Source organism: Uloborus diversus, chromosome 6 (genome assembly GCF_026930045.1).
Source record: "Uloborus diversus isolate 005 chromosome 6, Udiv.v.3.1, whole genome shotgun sequence".
Taxonomy (NCBI): domain Eukaryota; kingdom Metazoa; phylum Arthropoda; class Arachnida; order Araneae; family Uloboridae; genus Uloborus; species Uloborus diversus.
The window spans coordinates 70,563,829-70,586,353 of NC_072736.1; the positions used below are offsets into that span (position 1 = coordinate 70,563,829).

General features: G+C 33.0%; 1 protein-coding gene across 1 annotated transcript; it reads right to left on the bottom strand.

Annotated features, from left to right (window-relative positions):
* Positions 1-3,701: 3,701 nt before the first annotated feature.
* Positions 3,702-21,983, bottom strand: LOC129225131 (mucin-6-like). The gene is made up of 6 exons (XM_054859691.1): positions 21,896-21,983; positions 21,533-21,703; positions 12,221-12,364; positions 10,965-11,057; positions 9,470-9,640; positions 3,702-3,896 (listed from the first exon to the last, which is right to left on the bottom strand). The coding sequence occupies exons 1-6, from the start codon at positions 21,951-21,953 to the stop codon at positions 3,823-3,825; spliced, it is 711 nt and encodes a 236-aa protein (XP_054715666.1). The 5' UTR covers positions 21,954-21,983; the 3' UTR covers positions 3,702-3,822.
* Positions 21,984-22,525: the final 542 nt, after the last annotated feature.

Here is a 22,525-nt window from a genome sequence, read left to right on the forward strand (position 1 = left end):
TGCTAATGGGATGTAATAACATTCGCAAAATATGTATTTAGTTGTCAATAACGAAGCCGCTACTTCCTTCTAAAGAAATTCGTGTTGTGGACGAGGAATTCGCTCGCTTCAGCTCTAAAATTCGTTACTCGTGGAAAATTCGCGTTATAGCCAATTCGCGTAAGTTGAATCGCGTTGCAGCGGGAGTCGATTGTGAACTAAATTTGATTGTCCTTTTCGAGAAACGCCTAATGGAACCTCCTGTTACTGTCTCCAACACAATTCAGAGATTTCTACTCTGAAGTATCACTATCACAGTAACCGTCATACTAATCACAGTAATTTTCACTGTTTTAAAGATTCTTCCAGGTAATTTTCCCTCCTCACCCCACCTCTTAGCGGATACGCCTTAGGTTTTATTTTACAAGGGGTCCCCCCCCATGCTGAGTTCTTCAGTCGATAGTCGTAAGTAATACACGGCACCGTCATGGTGCAATGTACCGGGGAAGGTTCGAAACTGTGCGCCAGCCCAGGCTGGAGTTTATCTCTTCTTTTCTCCACCTCCTAGCGGATACGCTTTAGATTTTACTACACTAGGGGTCTAGAAGTGCCCCTCCCCCTATAGCTAAGTTCGACAGTCGATAGTTGTAAGTAATCTAAGGACGTCGTGGTACAATGCACCGGGGAAGGTCTCAAACTATGCGAAAGCTCAGTCAAAAGTTTACCTCCCGTGTTTGAACCTGGTACTTGATGGGACATGATTCTTTATGGCAATCATCGGAACAATACAGCGAAGGGTAAAAAAAAAAAGTAATAGTTGTATTAAACTGATTGGTTGTGGCTATCCCGAAACTTTCGTTTAGGTATATCTTTCCTATAATTCTTGGTTCTAGCTTGTAATCGCTGCTGCAAATTCTGCTATTTGCAAATAAAGAATCAAAAAGCGAAAATTGAAAATCATTTTTAATTTTTTTTAAGGGGATTCACTTCAAGATGCATTCTTTCATGCTTTTTTATCATTTCCTTTGCTTTTTCGGGAAAGTAGACGAAAAGGAACATTTTATATGCATTAAAGAATTAAATTCAGTATGATCAAAAAAATGCTTTTAACTCTTTGTTTTTAATTTTATTTTTTTATTAAAGTAAAATTTTCTTAGAACTCCCTATGAAAAAAACATTTTTTTGATGAGTAAATTTTAGTAAGTTAGGCACTACATTGGATAATATCTTTATTTTAATCCTGCAAAAAATTCACGCCTACGTAAATTTTTGTAATTAGTTTTGCCCTGTACTGTTAAGCGTCAAATTATTTAATGATGTTTAACTCTTGATAAATATCTTTCTTTTTTTTTCTTTCTTTAAAGAATAACAATGTCAACAATTCATGAGAAAAAAATACACACAAAATGCTCATATCCATGTTTAGGCTCGGAATCCTACCAGTGAGAGATTTGAAACGAGCAATTTTGTCTACTTGATGTTCCCTTGTTTTAGCAGGATACAATACTCTGTGGAGAACTCAAGACAAAAAAAGAAATGAGTCCATTTAAATAATGGTGAAGTTTTGACTAAAAAAGAATGCTAATGCGACTTGAAAAAGAACAAAACTTTGTTTTTCATGATGAAAAGCAGAAAATGAGTTTAATTTAATCAAAAGAAACTACAACTGCAAATATTTAGGAAAATCAGTTAGGGGCTGTCCACAATTGATGTCATGCTTTGAGCGGCGAAGAGATGCGACAATTGCGAGTATGTGACAAGAGGGGGTGAAAGGGTAACAAAAAATGTGACGTTACTCATATATTTTTTAAATATTTACACCCAAACCTGTTTTTGTGCGATCTTTTTTTTGTGTTTTTTTTTGGCGATTTTTTTAATGCTGCATATAAAAATTTCCATCAAATTGCGAACTAAATGTCGAAATTATTTATAAAACGAGTGCGAGGTAGTATCTTCAAGTGACGACATGGGTACCCCGATGAAAGGTCACTGTGACCTCCCAAAAGTTTCCATCGGAGAAACTTTGACTATTCATCAAAATTACCATCACTTGGTTTACTTTGATTTCGTTTAAAGACGCAATTCCTTGTTATTTCGTAAATGTTTTGGTTCTTTTCTACGTGATTTTTTTTATGTAGCCCCTACTCACCGCATAAAAAAACAATATTTTTTTTGACTGTGTTGCGAAAACAACTCTTTATAGCTACTCGTGAAGTTTTGAATTTTTTTTTATGCGGTCCCTATCCACCACATAAAAACATGTTTGAGTGTATTAAACTTTCTGCGTGTGTGTGTGTTTTCAATCGTAGACTAGCTACGTCGCCCATCTTTGCACGGTCTACAACGAAAACAAAAGTTGTGTCAAGTGATGCCAATTCAACAACCAGACTTTAATGAACGAAAAGAAAATAGCGTACAATTTCCCGTCAATGTGTAGAGAAAATCAATTTTATGACTCAAAAGTTAAATTTAGACCACTTTGTATTCGTTAAAATTTTAGATTTCAGTCATTGTTATTAATAATCGTTAACATTCCGTTTCATGGATTTCTGTATACAGCTCTCCTCTCCCCATAGGGACAAAAAACCCCTATGCGAATCTCAAGGACCTCTGGGTTGAATTTGGCAAAGGTTTGAAGTAAATTTCGAATTTGTATAAAGACTACCTCCCCCCCCTATGTGAATTCTTGAGCATCATAGGACCTCCGTCCCAAATTTAGCAAAGATCCGACTTAAACTGTTCTTATAAAGAACATACGTATGTACACTCAAACAAACAGTCATTTTTGTACACATAGATTACTAAAATAAAACGTAGTTTTTACATTATTTTCTACATAAAGTAACATTATCTTCACCATGTCTTGCGTCTCATTCAACTCCAACAATAATTTAAAAGTCAATTATTCTTTCATAAATGACAGTCCTAAAACTAAATCCAAATGTTTCTTAAAATAAGTAAAGGAAAAATTAAACTATGCATAATATTTAGAACAACTGAAGATGAATAAATACTTTTAAAATATTAACTGATTTAGAATAGAAGTGAAAACTTATGTTTCAATCTGATTTTTACAGCTGCGCTATTAGAAAAAAAAAAAAAACTTCCATCAGAAGGAAAACAATTTTGTGAGATTACTTTGAATTACGGTTGGTACCATTTTTTTTTTTTTTTTTTGCACTTAAAGAAACCAAAAGTGGCCCATTCAACCTCATATCCCATTCCTTAACACTCTCACCTAATCGATTTTGCAATTGTAATCTTAACTATTTCGAAAAATCTTCCATGGCAAAGGATGGAGAAATCCATGTAAATGAATTATCCGTTGGGAATTTCACTAAAGACAGCATCAGTAATACATTAACCTGTTACGATGTTTTATTTACCGTTATGATATCGCAAGATACTATTGTATAATTTTCAAACCAATCCTATTTTGAAAAAAAAAAAAAACCTCGAAAATTAAGAGAAGAATTGCAATAATATTGCTCTTACAGACACTGTAATTTCTTTAAACTAGCTGTGATAAAATTTACTTGGCTCCTTTTTGCTAAATTTTCAATTTTTCCGTCATCAGGCAGGTTTATATATGAACTTCTTAGTTTTGAAAAGAAGTAATATCCATGTTTAGGCATTTGGAGAAGCATCAAGTATATGTAAAAAAAAAATAAAAGTAAAAATAAAGAAAGAAAAAATAAATAAACATACTAATGTGAGTAAAATTTTAATCATAAGGATTCATTACAATACTGTTTCTAGTATACATACTTATAAGGTTTTTTATTTGTCAGAGCTGCTTGCAGCAGAAGCAGAAGAAGAAGAAGAGCTTGAACCAGAATAGCGCTAATCATAAGAATAATCGTTGGAGCTACACTGGCAGTTTGTGGTATAACAATACTGTTCTGGAACACACGTACCTGAAAATTAAATTGATTACTGATAGATCATAGTTATACAAACTTCTTTTCCTGTGCAACAATATGTTCGGCTATTACATAACAACTTCTGTACTTTTAACATCTTAAATGAATTACTTTTTTTTAATGTTCTGCAATAAACCGGTGAAGTACTAAACGATTAGACTTGTAAGGTATTCATAAAATATGAGGAAACTTTTTTTGTTAACCGCAAACTGTACAATACTTTGTGTAAATGCGTTTGGAGGTTACATTAAGCATCTTTTTCAACAGATACATATCTATACTAATAATATAAGGCTGAAGAGTTTGTTTGAACGCGCTAGTCTCAGGAACTACTGGTTCAAATTGAAAAAAATTGTTTTCTGCTGAATATTCCATTTATTGAGGAAGGTTATAGACTATATAACATCACGCTATGACTAATAGTAGTGGATCAGCAATTGATTGAAATTAAATCCATAATAATCATGATGCATTTTTTGTTGCATCAATAGCTCGAATTTCGGCTTCCCGAATAGCTCAGTCGGGAAAGCGCTCGGCCAGCAACCCTAGGGTCTTGGGTTTGAACACGTCTCCGGGCGGGAAGATTTTCAGCATTTATTACCCGGCTGATTTAAAAATTTATAAATCAAGGGCTTTCAGTTCTTTTTTTTTTTAAATTTTTTTCTCGATTTTCTTATTTAACGGAAAACATCAATGAGGATAAGGGTGTGTAATTTTTTTTACTTTTTTATAAAATAGCGTGATGTACTTAAAATAGTTTTTTTAATACATTGTTGTCTTATTAACACGGGTGCAACCGCGGGGCACAGCTAAAAATAAATAAGGAAAAGTATAAATTGTTTCTCAATATTATTACCGACCCAGGCAACGCTGGGTATGTTTGCTAGCATATAATATGATTTAATCACACACACATAAAAAAACGACTTTTTTTTGGAAGATTTACATGTTTGCTATTCCTCGTCAATTCTATAACTTTAACTGTCATGGAATCAGGCACAGACTTACTATGAACCCTAGGGCGCGCATCTAGAAGGTCTTTGAAGTTCGATTTTGAACTTTTGCAATCCAAGTTTAAGCAAAATATTCACATAAATTTCCTCAAATGAGGGGAAAAAATCCTGTAATTCAATAAGAATGGTATGGTTTCACACGATTTTGGAATGATAGAATAAGTTGTTAAGTTTGAATTGGCTACCGTAGATGTCTCAGGTGTTGTTAAAGATTGACCACAGAGAGATGGCGCGTGAACTCGAAGCGGAAACGGTCCACTTCATTTTGTAATAGGTAGGATGAGCTTGAACGTGAGACTTTACTGCTTGCGCGTTCTCACTCAACTCAACCTTTATCACCTTTCGCACTTTTCAAAACTCACATTTCTCTTGATACCTATTTTCACTAGCTGCATACTGAATAACTCTAGGACACATACAATAAAGCTTGACTACGGAGAAATTGTTTGTGAACTCGAAGCGGAAACGGTCCACTTCATTTTGTAATAGGTAGAATAAGTTTGAACGCGAGACAGCTTGCGCGTTCTCGCTAATTCTACCTATTACCAAATTAAGTGGTTCGTTTCCGCTTCAGGTTCACGCGCCATCTCTCCATAGTCAAGCTTTATTGTACGTGTCTTCCCTGTTGTTATTCAGCATTCAGTTAGTGAAAGTCGCGATCAAGAGGAAGGAGAGTTTATGATTAACCCCGTAGTTCACCAAACTTCATTTGATATTTTTTTTAGACGAATAATCGAATCACTACATCACTTGCTTTTGTGACTGCGGACATGCTACATCGTGTATGGCAGGAATTTGGATACAGTTGTGATATTGTTTGGGAGGATGTACGCAAGGGCGTTCCGATTGCAGGTCACGAGAGGTCACCGTGACCTTCCAAAACATTTCCTTATTCGCAAATTTTTTCTGACGATTCGGCAAAATTATCATTGTTCGGCGAAATTTGGAGTTTCATTCGACAAAAATATAATCAATAGGCAAAATTTGGAGTTGTTCCATTGGGCAAATTGAGAATTTTCGTCCTCTCAAAAATTTAAGTTCGAGGCGTCCCAGGGAGAACAAGAGCAAATGCAACATATTCAGAAAATGATTTAAATATCTAACACAAATTTTGGTTTTTTTGTACAATGATTACTCACTTGAAATTGCATTAGCAATTTCTTCTTTTCTATAATCTTCATAGAACTGATTTTATGCGATTTTTGACGCAGTTGTCTTTTCTCTAAGGGGTATTTTAGTGGAATTTTGTCTTAATTATAATGAACGTTTTTACGTTCATGTATTGATATTTTCAAAAGTTTATCACTATTTTTCGAGAAAATAACTGAAGTTGTGTATATGTGTTTGGTCTAGCATAAATGGAATGTCTTTGATGGGTAGTAGTAAATTACTAAGTGCGTGCTGTAGTTCTCTAACAGTTTAAAAAACGCATAACTTTAATATCTCTTGGGTTAAATCCAATTTCCGAAAACTCAACAAATGTATAGGTATTTTCCTACGTACAAAATCTATTGGCAATGATTTTTTTAAATTAAAATTAGATTGAACATTAATGCAGACTCAACAGATAATGATTGATGTAAAAAATATGGAATGGATCAACACGCATAAAAGCAATTGCTTTTCGATTATGCTTCCCATCTTCATGCTATTTTTACATTCACAATATTACGGTAAAATTTATTTTTTTCCTCGACATTATTTATTTAGTGTTAAGAGAATAATAATCGTTAATTTAGTTGCAGAGTTGAATACTTTCTGTTTTCCCATAAGTTGCAAATGTATAAGAAGAGCTGAAACTGAAGTGCAATTACCAACTAACAAGGTATTTTCTATTTAAATCTTTTTTTTTTTTTTTTTTTTTTGTATCATATCTTTTTTTTTGTATCTGCATACTTTCGGAATTATTTAATTTTCATCCATTTACGTATTGTTATACGATTAAACACATGATTTTTTTTGCAGATAAACACTTATAAAAATTGTACCATTATTTTTTATTTTGTATTAAGGCACGCATATTATTAATTGCATATAACCTTTTTTTTTCTTGCTTTCAAGGGTATTGAGGCAACTTCTTTGTTGGAAATAACAGTTTTAATGATTTAGAAAACAAAAGTCAACTAATTTAATTGTTCTGCTCTATACATTTAACTCGTAACACTTTCATAGGGCTTATCTTTGTACTTTGAGTTAGTATATTTCACCAAGATTGTATTAAAAGAAAAAAAAAGAAACTATTTGCGTCAAAAATGAAATGTTGCTTCGCATCGTTGATTTTTTTTGCACAATGTGTTTAAAAAAAACCGTTTTTTGGAAATTAAAAGAAAAAAAGAAAGAAAAATGTTACCTCTATAAATTTATATATACTACAAAATTATCATACAAATCAAGCAATATTTAGGTGTTCCACGCGAAGCCTAAATTTTAAAGTTTTCTTGAAAATTCAAAACTAAGGTAAATTTAAAATACTTTTTCAAGTTGACCGTTGTAAAGAATTAAGTTGAGTAATATTGTTAAAAAAACTTTTGCTCTTATATATAAGCAACATTTAGGTCTTCCGCACATTACTCAAAAAAAAAAAAAAAAAAAAAAAAAAAAAAAAAAACACAAGTAAAGTTAAATTTTTCATTCTAAACAAATTAATTACACTGCGCGGATGGAAGATGCTTCTGATTATGTTCTTGCTGGTTCTTATGTAAAATAATATCCCGAGCTTAAATATGGTCACTGTTTTCCTTCATCACCCATCATTATTTGGAAATAGCTCCGTCCTATATTTTTTTTCAGTATTTCACAATTTCATAGCAATTGTTTTTAATTTGATGAGGAAGGGAACAATACATAAACCTTTAACATTCTTATGAACGGCTGGAGAGGTGAAAAGTTCAAAAACATAAACATGTTCTGTGTCACTAATTCTCATATATATAAAAGTAAATGATCGAGTAACACTCTTGAAGTCATCAACAATGAAGCTCGCGTCACGGCGTGATAATTTGATAATGCATTTTGGTAATGTTTAACATGCAGAGAAAGGCTTTATTGTGACAAGGCTGAACTGGATCCGGTTACTTAACTGTTTTACCGGTAAGACTGGGTCATTTTAGGGAAATGAAGACACAAAATAGTGGTCAACAATGAACGCTATCTATTGCAGTTTAGGGTTAATCCACCGGAGTTAGGGTTAAAATTTCAGCTATCAAAATATCACCAAACAGGCAATGGCTTTGTTCAAATGTTGAAGCAATTTTCACCCGTCATATCTTGACGGACGATTTTCCAGTAGAGTAATACAGAGTAAAGATTATAGGGTAGTTTCGAAGACAAAATCACAAAATCTTCAATTCATAGTAATTCCTTTTTTGTAGAAAAATACATATTCTATGTTGCAAATTTTTTTTAAAACAAATTAAAACAAAGTTTCATTAAAAAAACTCTTATGTATTATTTGCAGAGATCCGACTCAAAGCATATTACTCGCCACATAAAACAACGCTTGAAAACTTTGTGTGAATATTTTTATGTGTTTCTGAACACATTTCATGATTTGCTTACTAGTTACCGTTTGAGCTATCGAAGGGGTATAAATAAATTATAATACGCATGCCTCACTTTTAGTTAATTTTGAAATCAAGCAAGAAAGTGAAAAACCAAAATTTATTAATAATTTTTAAATTTCAAATTATGAATTATTTATTATCAAATAAAACTTTTCATGAAATATGCTAAAAAGTATCATTTAAAGGCAATTTTTACGAGATCAGTGTTATGTATAGAACCCTTTCTCTGAAACAACTCTAATAAGATTTTTGAATGACAGTTGTTTCAATTTGTATAAAAATGCATTGATTACTACAACAACATCCGATGGTTGCGCGTACTGGTTGGATGGGGTCCAGAAGACAGCTCCATTTTTTTTCTGTTCAAATCAAGAATCGATTAACATCTGAGTCAGCACTCAGCACTTCCAGAGGCATTGTTTTAGAATAGGAACTTGGAGAACTTTATGACAACGACAGAAAAATTTCAACCAGCCACCATCAGCGTCATTGTTCGCTAATGGTGACTGGGACAAGTTAAATATGTTCCCCGTCACAAAGTCCTCCAAGTGAATCAGCACCTCTGGGGCTACTGGATCACGGGTTGCTCGGTTCCGGGTCCAGTTCAAAAAACAGAACTGTCTCCAAGGCTCCATCCAACCGGTTAAACCACACATAGTGGCAGATACGAGGGACCCTTTGAGTGTTAAGTGTTAAGTCACCATTAGCTTACACGGATGACCTTTGACTGGCAATCATCGAACCCGTGACTCACCGTTTACGAGTACAACGGTGATTAGGCTACTACAGGCACTAAAAATGCTTATAAAACAGCACATCATTTCAAATCATCGATAATTCCTGATTTTTAAAGGTTGTGTGACTTCATATTTGGTACTAAAAAAGACTGCATTTCTAACACATCAAGTTTAAAAGAACTCTTTTGTCAAGTTCCAGTAAATACTAAATTTAAGGAGTATCATCAATGAAAAATATTGAGAAGAGTACAAACCATCAGATCGCATGTATTGGTCATTCTGGATACAGTCACACCCTGGAATGCAACTTTGTGCGCAGGCAATGCCCCCGTAAAAGTGAGCGTCACACGTTTTGTAGCACCTGACGCAAGTGGAATAGGTCTGGCCCTTGTTACTATCACAATTATAGGATGGTGGTTGGGCTACTGTGAAAGAAAAGAAAAGTATTCAATCTGATGCAGTAACTGGGTTATTTCCCAGAAAATGTAACTTTTGAACGCAAATATTTTTTAAGTTCAAAACCTTTTCTTTTCTTACTTTTTCATTCTCACATGAAAGTGTTACCTACTAGAAGTAACCATAAACATTGGCCCAGCTAATTTCAATTAATTTACACATTAATAAATAAATAAATAAATAAAAAGCCTTGTTCACGAAAATGAAAAAAAAAAAGGAAAATTACATACAACGTTTAAAAATCGAGGCAAATTTAATATCAAAGTAGTAATTTTGTTAATGGTGCAAACAATGAGCTATTTTAATTATTGGTTGGAATTGAATATCTAATAATCTCTCTTAACTAAAGTACGTTTAATTAATAGTTATCCTTTTAGTTCAAATGTGTGTTAAAAATAGTACTTAGTAAACTTTAGAATATGCTGGCAATTTATAATTTTGGTAGAATGCCTAAGATTAATGTATTTTCCCTCCATCATTTAGTTCCACCTCAGAAATAATGACACTGATAAGGTCTGTCACGAAGGTGAGATTCACAGAGGTGAAGAATTTTCCATTAATATAGGTCTAATAGATACATTTTTGAGGATTTTTTTTTCTTCGTTGCTACAATCTGCACTTGTTAAGCATATGAAAACATGCTCACTTATTTTTTTTACATTAATTTACATCCCTGAAATTTAAGTTCACAGAGGTGAGTAGTCAGAATAATCACACTAAGTCTTTAAAGCAAAATCTATCTTTTTGTTTTTCGAAAAAAATCTCCCAACTTCTACCATGGCTGAAAATAAACAAGGGGGCTCCCTTGTATCATGGAAAATAAAATGTGATGTTATTACTGCCATGTGTTGATGAGGATGTCATTTTGTGTTTAGGTATCGGAGGTGAGAATTTATCGTGAGACATAACTCCTTATCCTACTTAAACGAACTAAAACACAATATTAAAAAATTAAATATACTTAAACAATTAGTATTTGAGACACTTGTGAAATGAATAATAAAAAAATAAGTATATACCTTTAATTAAACAAGTTATTAAGCAACATAAACAGTCACACAAGGTGTGTGACATACCACGGAGGTGAGAATACACATGTTGTGAATCAGAAATTCACAACATGTTATTCTACCATGTTTCATGTTATTCTATCAATTTCAGTGACTAGAAGTACTTTGACTGAAGGAAACAACCCCATTCTAGTATTTTTTTAAAGAAATACTTCGAATCAATCTAGAGATATTAGTAATCATGGAGCCTTAAGTCATTAAAATAAACTTGTCGTGCTCTTACCTGAACCATCATCCATTTGTACGTCATCAGTTTGTGCAGGACCAGCATTCCCACCATAAAAGACTTCGCATGTGAATGCCGAAACACAAAGTCCTGAAAGTAAAAAATAAAAAATCAGCATGAGACATATCTAAAACTTTTCACAAGATAACGAATAAGTACCTTTGTGCTGAAAATTAAAATAATCAATTAACCAACGTTTTGAAGCACAAAAATTGTACATTACTACAGACACGTGTTTCGGTGCTACAAGAAACACCTTTTTCAATGCCAAAAGCTGCTCCTTGTAACACCGAAACACGTGTCTGCAGTAATTTACAATTTTTGTGCTTCAAAACGTTAGTTAATTGATTATTGTAACTTATCACAAGAGTTAAATACTTCATGAATACTGTCAATAAATAGAATGCAATTGCAATCGAAAAAATACTCGAGGTAAAATATCAAAGAATATTTTCCACGAAATATTTCAAACTGCGCGCAATCATCCACATGTTTTATTTACCGAAAATGGCAGCGTGCAGGGCCAGATTAAGGCATGGGCACATGGGGCACGGGCCTAGGGCACCAAACCGGGAGGGGGGGGGGCATAAATACGTTGGTAAAATTTTGATTTTGGACTCATTGTATATCGCACTCTAGCAAAATGCAATTATTAAATTTAGAAAAAAAAATCCTGTTTAAAACTTTTAATTTCTTTCGCAAGTTTCGAAACCACTCCAAAATTGTTCTATATTTACAACACTACTAAAAGTTATACCATAGATAATTTTGATATTAATGGGATACTGCAACGGGCAAAGTTTGACGACATCTTATGTTATCATGTTTAGTTATTATGATACTATGTCACTACTATTTTTTTATAATGCATATATTTTGTAATATAAGATACCACAAATTCAGTACAGATATGTTAAAAGGTAAGTATCAAGATATTTTACTGTTTCTCCACATAAATTAAGCTCAGGGAAGGGGGGGGGGGCACCAAACAGTTCACTTGGCGCTGCATCACTTTTTCAATTCTGTTTTGAAAATAGCTCAGTAGTAAACTTGCAGCTTTGCTGTATAATAGTTATAGTTGCATTAATTTCTGTGTGTTATACAGCTTGAAGCAAATATGAGTCACGCGTATGCAATTTTCCTATTTTTATGAAGTTTTGAATTACGTTTTACGCAGTACTTCTTAAACGTTTCTCTCATACTCGTGTGCCTCATTAATAATAATATTTCATTGCAAATTAAGTAATACAAACCATTTTGTTCGAGAATATAATAGCCGGGCTGTGTGCAGGTGCATCCTGGTCCCCGTGATCCGCAAGCATCAACATAAAGGTACTCTCTGCATGTATTTTTGCAGGGTATTTGACTCACATATACCTGGTCTGGGCCACAGTTACCTGGATATGAAAAAAATACTGATTCAAAAATTGCACGAGAAGAGTATTTGGGATGGATTTAGTACAATCTTTAGCAATTGAATTTGTCGCTAGAAGAAAGGCATATGTTACACTTGATCTTCATTAATATTTAGTCCTTCCTGTCCTATAGAAGAAGGGCATACGTTTTACTTGATTTTCATTAATATTTAGTCCTACCTCTCCAATAGAAGAAGGGCATATGCTAAAAATAAAAAATAGTTTTTTTAAATTTGTAACATATGCCTTTCTTCTAGGGACCCATTCAATTAAGTTTAAAAAATGAATAGAAGAAAAAAATTAAAAATATGAATATTCTTCAGATGAATTAAAATGTTTACAATTAAGGATTGTTGCCAAGTTTTGAAAAAATAAATTTTTTGTTTTTCTTTTTTAAATTTATTCTTTTCTCTGAGTTTGTATACTGTGCAGTTGATTAGTCCCCGGTTCTAAAAGTAATATTTTTGCACAAATTTCAGTCCATATTTTTAGACTTTTAATTCATACAAACTGTTATATAGGGGAAGAAGAAAAATAAATGTTAGTACTGGTCATAGGCAAGTAAAAGGCGGCATTTACAAATTTTTCGTTTTCATTTTTTCATTTTTTGTTCTTTAGCTTTATTGTACAAACAGGTTTTTTGGTTTCAACAAAAATCAAGCATTTTTTTTTTTTTTTTGCCTTTAAGTATTGTTATTTTTTGTATGTGGAAAATCAAAAACGCACTTCTTTTAACATCACTGATACTGATTTCTGTCTTTGCAGTAAAACGGTGGTATTGCAATAATACACTAAGTGATCGAAAAAAAAAATCCATGAGTGAAAAATGTGTGAAATAAAAAAAAAGATACTGTATAACAATTGTAACATTAAAAACAGTATTTGTTACTAAAAGACATACTGACAAAGCCAAAATTAAAATCAAAATTATATCATTATGAAAATGAGTTCTTCAAACAATTTGCGCCAGTCAAACAAAAGAAAGAAATATCATTTGACGGAATGTGAATGATGTTTTTCTCGCCCATTGTTTCTGAATATTATCATTTAATATTTTAAGATAGTATGTAATTGTTGAAGCGCCACCTATACTTGGTCAAAAATTCTGGCTGTAAACAGATTGGGCAGTCTGTGGTTCAGAGCAGCTGAAAGAATGTTGCTCCCGCTTGTTTATAACTGAGTTTAAAATAAAGAATAACAGTCCACTCACTATTCGCAACTCCAACAAACTACAAGGGCAGCCACCGTCTAATGGCGGATTAAAAAGGTAAAACAAACGAATGCCGTAGCGCAGAAAATACTAATAAGCCTAGTAATTTCTGTTTGTAGCATGATTTTTTTGTTTTATTCTTTTGAAATTATTGTTTTAAGTCCTGTGGATATTCTGTTCCACGTAGAAAGAAATGAGAAATCAAGCATTACTAAACGTTAGAAATTAATGCAAATCACGCAGTTCGTAGTTCTGAAGCAGCTATTTCCACTATGTTGAATTCAATATTTATCAATTCTTGATAGAACCACATTTTCATTGTGGCCATAAGACTGACAAGAACAACATTTAAGTCTAGATAGTTTAATTATATGACAATACGATTGATTATCAAAGAGGAAGATGATATATCTTTGTTTTGTTTGGCTAATTGTTTTACATTTGTAGCTGAGTTATTTCTCAAATTGCCGAATCGGTAAATTTATTTTTTTTCTGATTCGTACGTTCCTAATTTCTGAATTATGATTTAATTCCGTCATGCTATGCAAATCATCAATGAAATTCTCACGGATATATGGTGGTAGTTTTCTTTTTAATTGATCCTCCATTATTTTTTTTAACTTATCGAATTCTGTTATCTTTCTACCATTCTAATAAACTTATCGTAAAAATAAAAGTGGTTTAACTGACATACGAAATCTCGACAGAACTTGGCGACCAAAAGCTTGGCGATATATCGCCAAGTGTTTGCCAAATTATAACACCTCTTGAGTTTGCATTGAAATTAGCAATGATATCCCCCAAAAGGGGGGGGGAAGACCCCTTTTGAAACATCCGAATGCAACCAAAAAAAAAGGTGCACAACTAGACCCCACTAAGAGTCTACGTACCAAATTTCAGCTTTCTAGGATATACCGTTCTTGAGTTATGCGACATACATCCGCACATTCGCACATACGCACATACATACATATGTACATACGGACGTCATGAGAAAACTCGTTGTAATTAACTCGGGGATCGTCAAAATGGATATTTCGGGTGTCTATACGCTCTTAGGCACTTATCCACGTGTGGTCGGGTTGAAAAAAAAAAAAAAAAAAAACTCAACATTCTTTCGGGGGTGAGCAAAATGGAAGATAAGGCCGTTTTTTGAGTGAAATTTTTTTTCGCGAATACAATACTTCCTTTTCTGTAAAAGGAAGTAAAAAGTGAAAAATTTTCACCTTTTTTTTGAAAACTCAAATTTATTGCCAAAAATAAAAAGTACTGTTTCAAAGCAAGTTTTATTAAAAAATACGATGTTCTTTCTTTATGTACTGTAATTTCCAAAACAAATTTCCGATTTGTTCATTTTGAAAAAACTCAGTCATCTTAACCATTTCAATTTGCCCCACATTCCCTTACATAGGGGTATATTGTTATAATGCAGATATATTTAGCTAATTTATTTAAAAAAACCCTTCTACTCCGAAAAGTTGCCAACAGATACATTTGCTTCAGGCGAAAGTTTAATGGGGTTGGATTTTGTTTTTCTTCAAAAGGTAACTTTTACCATTTTACCGCATTTTTGTACACTTTTGAAAGCCTACTTGTAACATCACAATCATGATTCCATTTCATCTATCCCTTTGTGTGCAATATAACATCATAACAAACGTTAATGATATTTATTTTGACATTAACTGAAACCACAAGCGTACACTTTTATAAAAAAGATTGCTACTGTAAGATGGTCTAATACAGTATTATTGGGGCATATTGATACATGTACAAACTGATCCATATAATATGGTGAATCAAAAAGCTCTACTTCAACTCTTTAGAAGAATAGGCTGGTGAAGAAAGATTTGATATAGTCAGGGAAGATACAACCCAAAGACGTAACTAGAAATTTTTCTTGTCGAATGACACAATCTCCAAAACACCAGTACATACTTCAGAAACAATGAAACAAATATCATCCATAATAGTTCTACAAGTTCAGAAGATTGACAGATTTATGAAAAAGAGTATTCTGAAGCCATTTCAACTTCTCCCAACCAAAACATATGTCTCGCAGATTTAATACCTTAGTGATTATGTGTTAGTAAAATTTACTGGCAAGAAGAGCTGTATTTATTCTGCCTTGAGCAGGTAAACGGCAGTATCAGCAAAAATGAGTTTTCGAGATAGTTGAAAAAAAATGTGTGTTCGATTCAATACTAACAATAGGAAAGTGTTGGAATCATACTTTTTTTTCGCGCCCTTTTTTCAGCGGAAACCAAATAAGCAAGATTGTACAATAAAGCTCACTTAGAATAGATGACAAAAATGCGAAAAAATAAAAATTAAAAATTTGCAGTTACTACCCTTTACATTGGCATTATTATACTGTATTGATTGAAATTAGGAGTAAGAAATCTATACAGTATTTAAGAAAGAAAACTTACTTAATGTTTTATCTTTCCACTCCTACATTTTGAGCTGGTACAGCCGCAACTACAAAATTATTTTCTTTTCCAGTTGAATTAAGCTGCTATAATTTCTCGGACTGGATAAAAATCCAAATGTTGTTTTTTTTTACGTTTTTTATTGTGGTTTATATTTTCTTATGCAGTCTCAAAGTAATATTCATATTTTTTTAAAACATTTTTCATTCTTGCATTCTAACTACTATTGCTAACAAAGTATTAAATTCATCATGCATATTTCTTGGACGTGTTCCAAAGCAACTCATTCTTGGCCAATTTACGCAATTATGAGGGTGCTTTGTTGCAAAACTTATTATTTACGAGACGCATGTAACTGATAGTGATTCAGCATTTTTTATGTGATTCCTCACATTGTAATATTAGAAAATACTTTAACTACATGGCTTAAAATTTTTTAAAATTCGAATGCTCATTATAAAAAACGAGCTGATGTGTGAATCACATGACTTCCTTTTACTCCAATTTAATGTCATTTCCCCATTATTCGCTATTTTAATGTGATTCAATATTTATTCTCTAAATATCACCAACAATGGCCAAATTGAAACCAAAAAAAAAAAAAAAAAAAACTCCGCCAAATTTGTCGCCAAGTTGGCGACAAAACTTGGCGACCAAAAGACTGGCGATATATCGCCAAGTGTCCGACAAATTATAACGCCACTTGAGTTTACATCGAAATTAACAATGATTTCCCCCCAAAAAGGTGCAAAAGACCCCCTTAGGAACATCCGAAAGCTCAATGTCAATATGGTGCTTCGAATAATTTATAGTTGTTTTCAATTTTTTTTATTTTCCTGCTTTAAATTAAGTTGCATGTGTCACAAAAATGAGTGGGAGTCTTTTGAGCAAGTTTAAGCTTATAATTTTAAATTACATTTATAAGTTTAAATTTTAACCTTCATGTCCATTGAGCACATACAGTAAACTCCCAATTTTCCGCGGGATGGATTATCCGGGTTGGTCGCGATGTGTGCAATAGATTTTTATTCAACTTTTACATACACTCTTATCGTTTTATATTTCAAACTAGCTTATTACCCGGCGTTGCCCGGGTGCTTCTCAATGCAACATATCATTTAGATAATTAAATGGATGAATTCTATCTAAATGACAGTAAAAAAAAAAAAAAAACTGCATTCACACCACTCTAGGCTCAAATTTTCAAAAGACTGTAAATAGCACAGAAAGTTGAGCATTTTCAGGAAAAATAGCATCAAGTAAAAACGAAAATGCAATGAGACATGTTATCGGGGTCCTGTCAACGATATTCTTTGGTTCTGCCGTGTCCACTGGCACGTTGTCTGCGGTTGAATCAGACGGGCAGTACATCCAATGTCTTAATGCAGAGACAAATGATTGTCTTGCATATCTTGTGGGACAACCTTTTGCGTGGTGCTTCGAATACGAAAACCGTTGTGCTGCCTTTGCCGGTTTTGTATACCTCAAGACATTAAAGCATGCTTTTAGTACTCTTCACATACATTTTATTCTGGAAAAAAAAATCTTGGAATGTTTTCCTAGAAAGAGTCGTTAATAAATTCAATGGCTTTTATCAGTTACAAATATATGCAAAATATGCCACCGTTACAATATTTTCAGATATGAAAATCATCCTCAATGGCCCAAAAGCTAAACATATAGTCCACTGTACAGAAATTAAGGAATTCGGTCATTGTTATTAATAGCCGTTAACATTTCGTTTTACGGATAATTGGCGGTAAGTGTAAATTGCATAAAAAGACGTACGTCAACTACATTTTATTTCCTATATTTATGTCAAATTTCTATTTTCGTAGGTAAAAATGACAGTTAGATATTAATATTGGTGTCTTGCAACGATTCAAAATTTGTCTAGATTAAAATTTTATTTAAAATTTTTAAAACCTCACACTTGCCGTAAATGTTGTACATGATAACTCAAACTGATGCAGGTAGTAAGATCACTTATTTAAGTTTGCTGCTCTGAAGTATTCCTTTGAGAATATCGAAATTTTAATTTGCAGAGGCACAGTCGTCATTAGGGGAAGGAATGGTTCCACTGAATAATAGTTGCCATAGAAACAGTTACAGTTATTATTTTAAGATACATAAAGCATTAAAAATGGAGTACATGGACGCGAACTTATGGAACGAACTATATAAAACCCGTCAATTGAACTTCCTTATAGAAAAAGAAATAGGCGTGTACATTTTGGTCACTATCCGCGTCGTTTTTTTCTTTTTTTTAAATTATTTGCAGGCCAAGAAATTAAAAGAAAGAAAGAAACCGTCTTGTTTCTACTTACAACTGTATAATAGACAATTCTTTTGTTCATGTTTCACAAAAGCTTGTTGCACATTCTGTTCCCCATATCCGCAGCTTCAAAACGAAGGAAATGTATTTCCACGTTTAGAAACGTAATCCAAGTACTAAAAAGTTAAATTATTCAAAATTTTCTAATTCTTAAATTTAACTCAAATCTTGCTCCTAAATACAATTCTTAGTCCCCCTTCCAGCAGCAAAATGAAATACATTTTTGAATGAACCCAACCTTAAGCATGCAACATAAAATTATCTATATGGGAAATAGGTAAATTTCACATGCATTTAAAGTACTTAATCGCCTGCCCTTCTGACTTATTGATTGTGATACAGAACTTAGTCTTACTGGAGATTTTAATTTCTTGAAGTTTAAAGAATGATGTATTGCGATTAGCGGATATACGTGAGATACAAATTGTTTCACCTTATCCCTCCACTGTGAACAGAGTTGCTTCTATAACACTGATACGTATCCATTTTTATCTTACAGCATTTTTTCAATGACGGTTGAATTACTTAGTGGTAGTTACAAACAGTAATATTTTTCGATTGTTTACAATAAAAGTTATCGAACTGAGAGTCTTGCAACTGGAAATGGAGCTTTGCTCAACTAATTTCACGATGAAGACTAAAACGAAAAATCTTTAAAATGTAGCGTAATATTTCATCATGCCCATTTCAGTAGCAATCTCTTCGTGTCAAAAGTTGCCTCATACCCGCTAACTGGTTTAAAATTATTGCTAGTCAGCGAAGATGCTTCTTCAGGTGTACGATTGCTTCGAGCGTTAAAGTAATATTAACGCTCGATATATTTTAAACGATTAAGAAATTTGTTTACGTAAAAAATGGAGACATTTTATGCATTTTAAAAGTTTAAATGTAAATTAATATTTTTTAACTTTTACCCTTCTAAAACTATAAATTCCGCCGTATTGAATTTTCGTGTGGTTTCGAGTCTAAAGGTGCACAGTCTTTTACTCTACCACACATTAGCAATAATAGTATGATAGTTTATGTACATGTAATGAACCCCATGACTATCCCCCTCCCCCTTGAAAGATAAATTAAATCTACGCTACTATGCACAAAAATGATTATTTTGCAATTCATTAGCCATATTGGTATTTTTACCACTGGTCTCTGATAACCTGGAGCGATTTCTGTGAAACTTTGGTGAACTGAATTAGGTAAATCATAGAATAGTATAAATAACATATACATATTGATTTGTTTAAATATAATACAATACTAAATTATATTTCCGATGCAATGATGTCGTTTTAGTTTAAATTTAGTACTCTAATTGCAAAACTGTTGAAGATTGTACTTCTATAATACCTACCTCATTTTGGTATTTTCTGTGCTGTTTATGTATAGAAAGTACAGATCAAAATTTCGCTTACTGTTACGCTATCATAACATGAAAACTTACTAGCGAAACGCGCAAGCAAATTGAAGAAGAAACACCGATGGTAATTTCAATGCATCCCTATGTCTTTGGAGGGTGCAATTTAATAACTACTGAAAGACAGCATTTCTTTTTCGTTCGGCTTTACTTGCCAAACATGCTATACGTTTGTCGCTAATCGACATTAACGGCCATTGTTCAGGATACTTTTTGTGTTGATTGCATTTAAAATATCTCCTGGTGGTTATATGTTGTTAACCATTTTCATTTGCTTTGAACCAAGGTTCGCAAATACCGATATAGTTGAACCGAATTACTTAAAGATTCGTCGTAAATCAAGCAAAAGTATAAAGAAAATTTACAAATTGCAAATTGGTTTGATAAGGATAGTAGAACATTAAATAAAATTTCTGTTGTAAGGATGAAATAGATGTGGTGTTAATAAAAGTAGTCTAATGTTGAAACAGTCGAAGATTGTACGTCAATATTGAATGCAATACTATTACCTTACTCATGTTTGTATTTTCTCGCTATTAACGGGATAAACACTGATCAAAAATTACACGAAGCCTTACTGTTGTGTATTTTATAATTAAACAATATTTAATAATTATAGTTAAACGGTAGCATTCAAATTAAGTAGCAACATGAATAGCATCAATGGCCCCCTGGGGCCTCGTAGGTCGCAGTTTAAGAAACGATGTACAGCATCATTTATCACATCTACGGCTTTCTGCCAAACACGCTTCAACGCTCATCGCTAAACGGCATTGACGGCCATCGTTTAGGATACGTTTTGTATTGATTGCATTTAAAATAGCTCCTGGTGGTTATATGTTGATAACCGTTTTCATTTGCTTTGAACCAAGGGTTCACAAATTTAACGATTAAAGTCAACCTTTGAAGAAACTTTATCTAGGGCAGTTTTTTACGGGCTTTTCATTTAGACTAAATTTATAACTTTACAAAAATTAGTTCGTGCAGAAAAGATCAATTTTATGACTCAAAATATGAAATTAGACCTCTTTGGTGTTTTTAAAATTCCGAAAACCCGCCTATATGAATTCCTGAGCAACAATTTACCTTTGTGCCAAATTTGGATGAAATCCGACGAAAACTGTGGATTTGTATAAGGAACATACACACATACCCACAAACATCCATCCATTTTTATATATATAGATGTATGTGAGATCTACTCATCTTTTAAGCACTATTTGAACACACAAGCAATGTTTTTACCCAATTTGCGGATTATCCGCAAATTTGCTTATCTCCGGTTACCATACTTTCCTATTCCGCAGATAAGCGAGAGTTTACAGTATGTCAATTCAAACGCTCGTATTCAAAATATATTTCTCTATTCTTTAAATACTTTGCATTGTTTGCGCTTTGTTCAGCGGCATCCATTGCGTTTTAAAGAAAAGATGTTCATCTTCGACAAGTTGAACTATGCCCTTGAAGAAGTCCATTTCTTTCAAGGGAGAGCAATCAGTAAAAAGAGGCATTGTTAGGCGAGGTTGGTTTATCATTGCAACCCTTTTATTGGTGAGAAAATCCTGTACCGCTTGCTAATAGTTAGATATGGTAATATTGTTCGCCAAATGGGCAATACACTGCCAACTAAATCAGCAAGTTCTTAAGCCGTTTTTTCTCATCCCTATTTCAAGTAATGGAATCGTTGAATCGGTCGGGCAGGGAAGCTTAACTTGGTGACAGTATTGTTTTCATTTTGAAGCATACAATCTTTATTTACCTGCGTTGCATTCTTCTGGGCTGACACATATGCGATTAGAATTTCTCAAATAACCGCTTTTGCAGTAACATCCAGGAGTGCAACTTTGGGCACAAACTTCAGGATGAGGATTTTCACAAGTAGGTTCACAGAATCCGCAATCCGTGTATTCTTCATTTACCCCACAAACCTCTAAGAAAACATACGAATAACAACAGATAACATTCCAAAAATTAAATAATCTAATTAATTATTGCAAGATTTAATATTTAGTAGCATACTAATATTCATTTTTATACACATACACATACACATACACACACACACACACACACACACACTAGACTGGTACTTTTAAACACAATTCAAAAGAACAATACTTACGATCAGCTGTTGCTACCGCTAGGACAGCTGGGAAGAGGACAAGGAAGAAGGGCTTCATTGTTGTTGGTTATTGCTTCCAGTATGTGATAGTACGGACAAAGCACTAATCTTTATATACTACGTTTCATGCATAAATGTGATACGCACAATACATTCTATGCAATGGAATTTTCAATTTTAGATTGCTCAGCTAAATTTACAAGCTGCGAAATTCTTCTGAGACGTGAAGTCTAATTTTATTCTGTCAATTGCAATGCTGTTTGATAAGCTGTTCTTTGTGCGGTATTGGGCAGTTCAGTCCTCTTATAAATAAAGATCTTTCGCTCTTTCGCTAAGGGCAATGTTAAGCTGTTATACAAACTAATCTTACCTCAGATGTTCTATTCTTCAGAAGACAAAGGAAATAATGAACGCTCCGACGCGAGCAAAATTTTTCACTGCAAATTTGCTTTTTTTTTTTTTGTGTTTCATTGCTATATTAAAAAAAATATGTTCGTTTTAAGAGATAAATTACGAAGAAGTTATAGAAATTATTTTAAAACATGCTCTAAAATGTGGTAAAGTGAAACAGCGGGAAAAAGTGAAATGATTTAATATTTATTCTGCTTTTAGCGCCACCTATCTAGTTAT

Coding starts and splice junctions, on each gene's coding strand:
- LOC129225131 (XM_054859691.1), bottom strand. CDS start 21,953: ATGAAGCCCTTCTTCCTTGTCCTCTTCCCAGCTGTCCTAGCGGTAGCA. Junction 21,704..21,895: donor AGCGGTAGCAACAGCTGATC/GTAAGTATTGTT, acceptor ATGTTTTCTTAG/AGGTTTGTGGGGTAAATGAA. Junction 12,365..21,532: donor CCCAGAAGAATGCAACGCAG/GTAAATAAAGAT, acceptor TTTCATATCCAG/GTAACTGTGGCCCAGACCAG.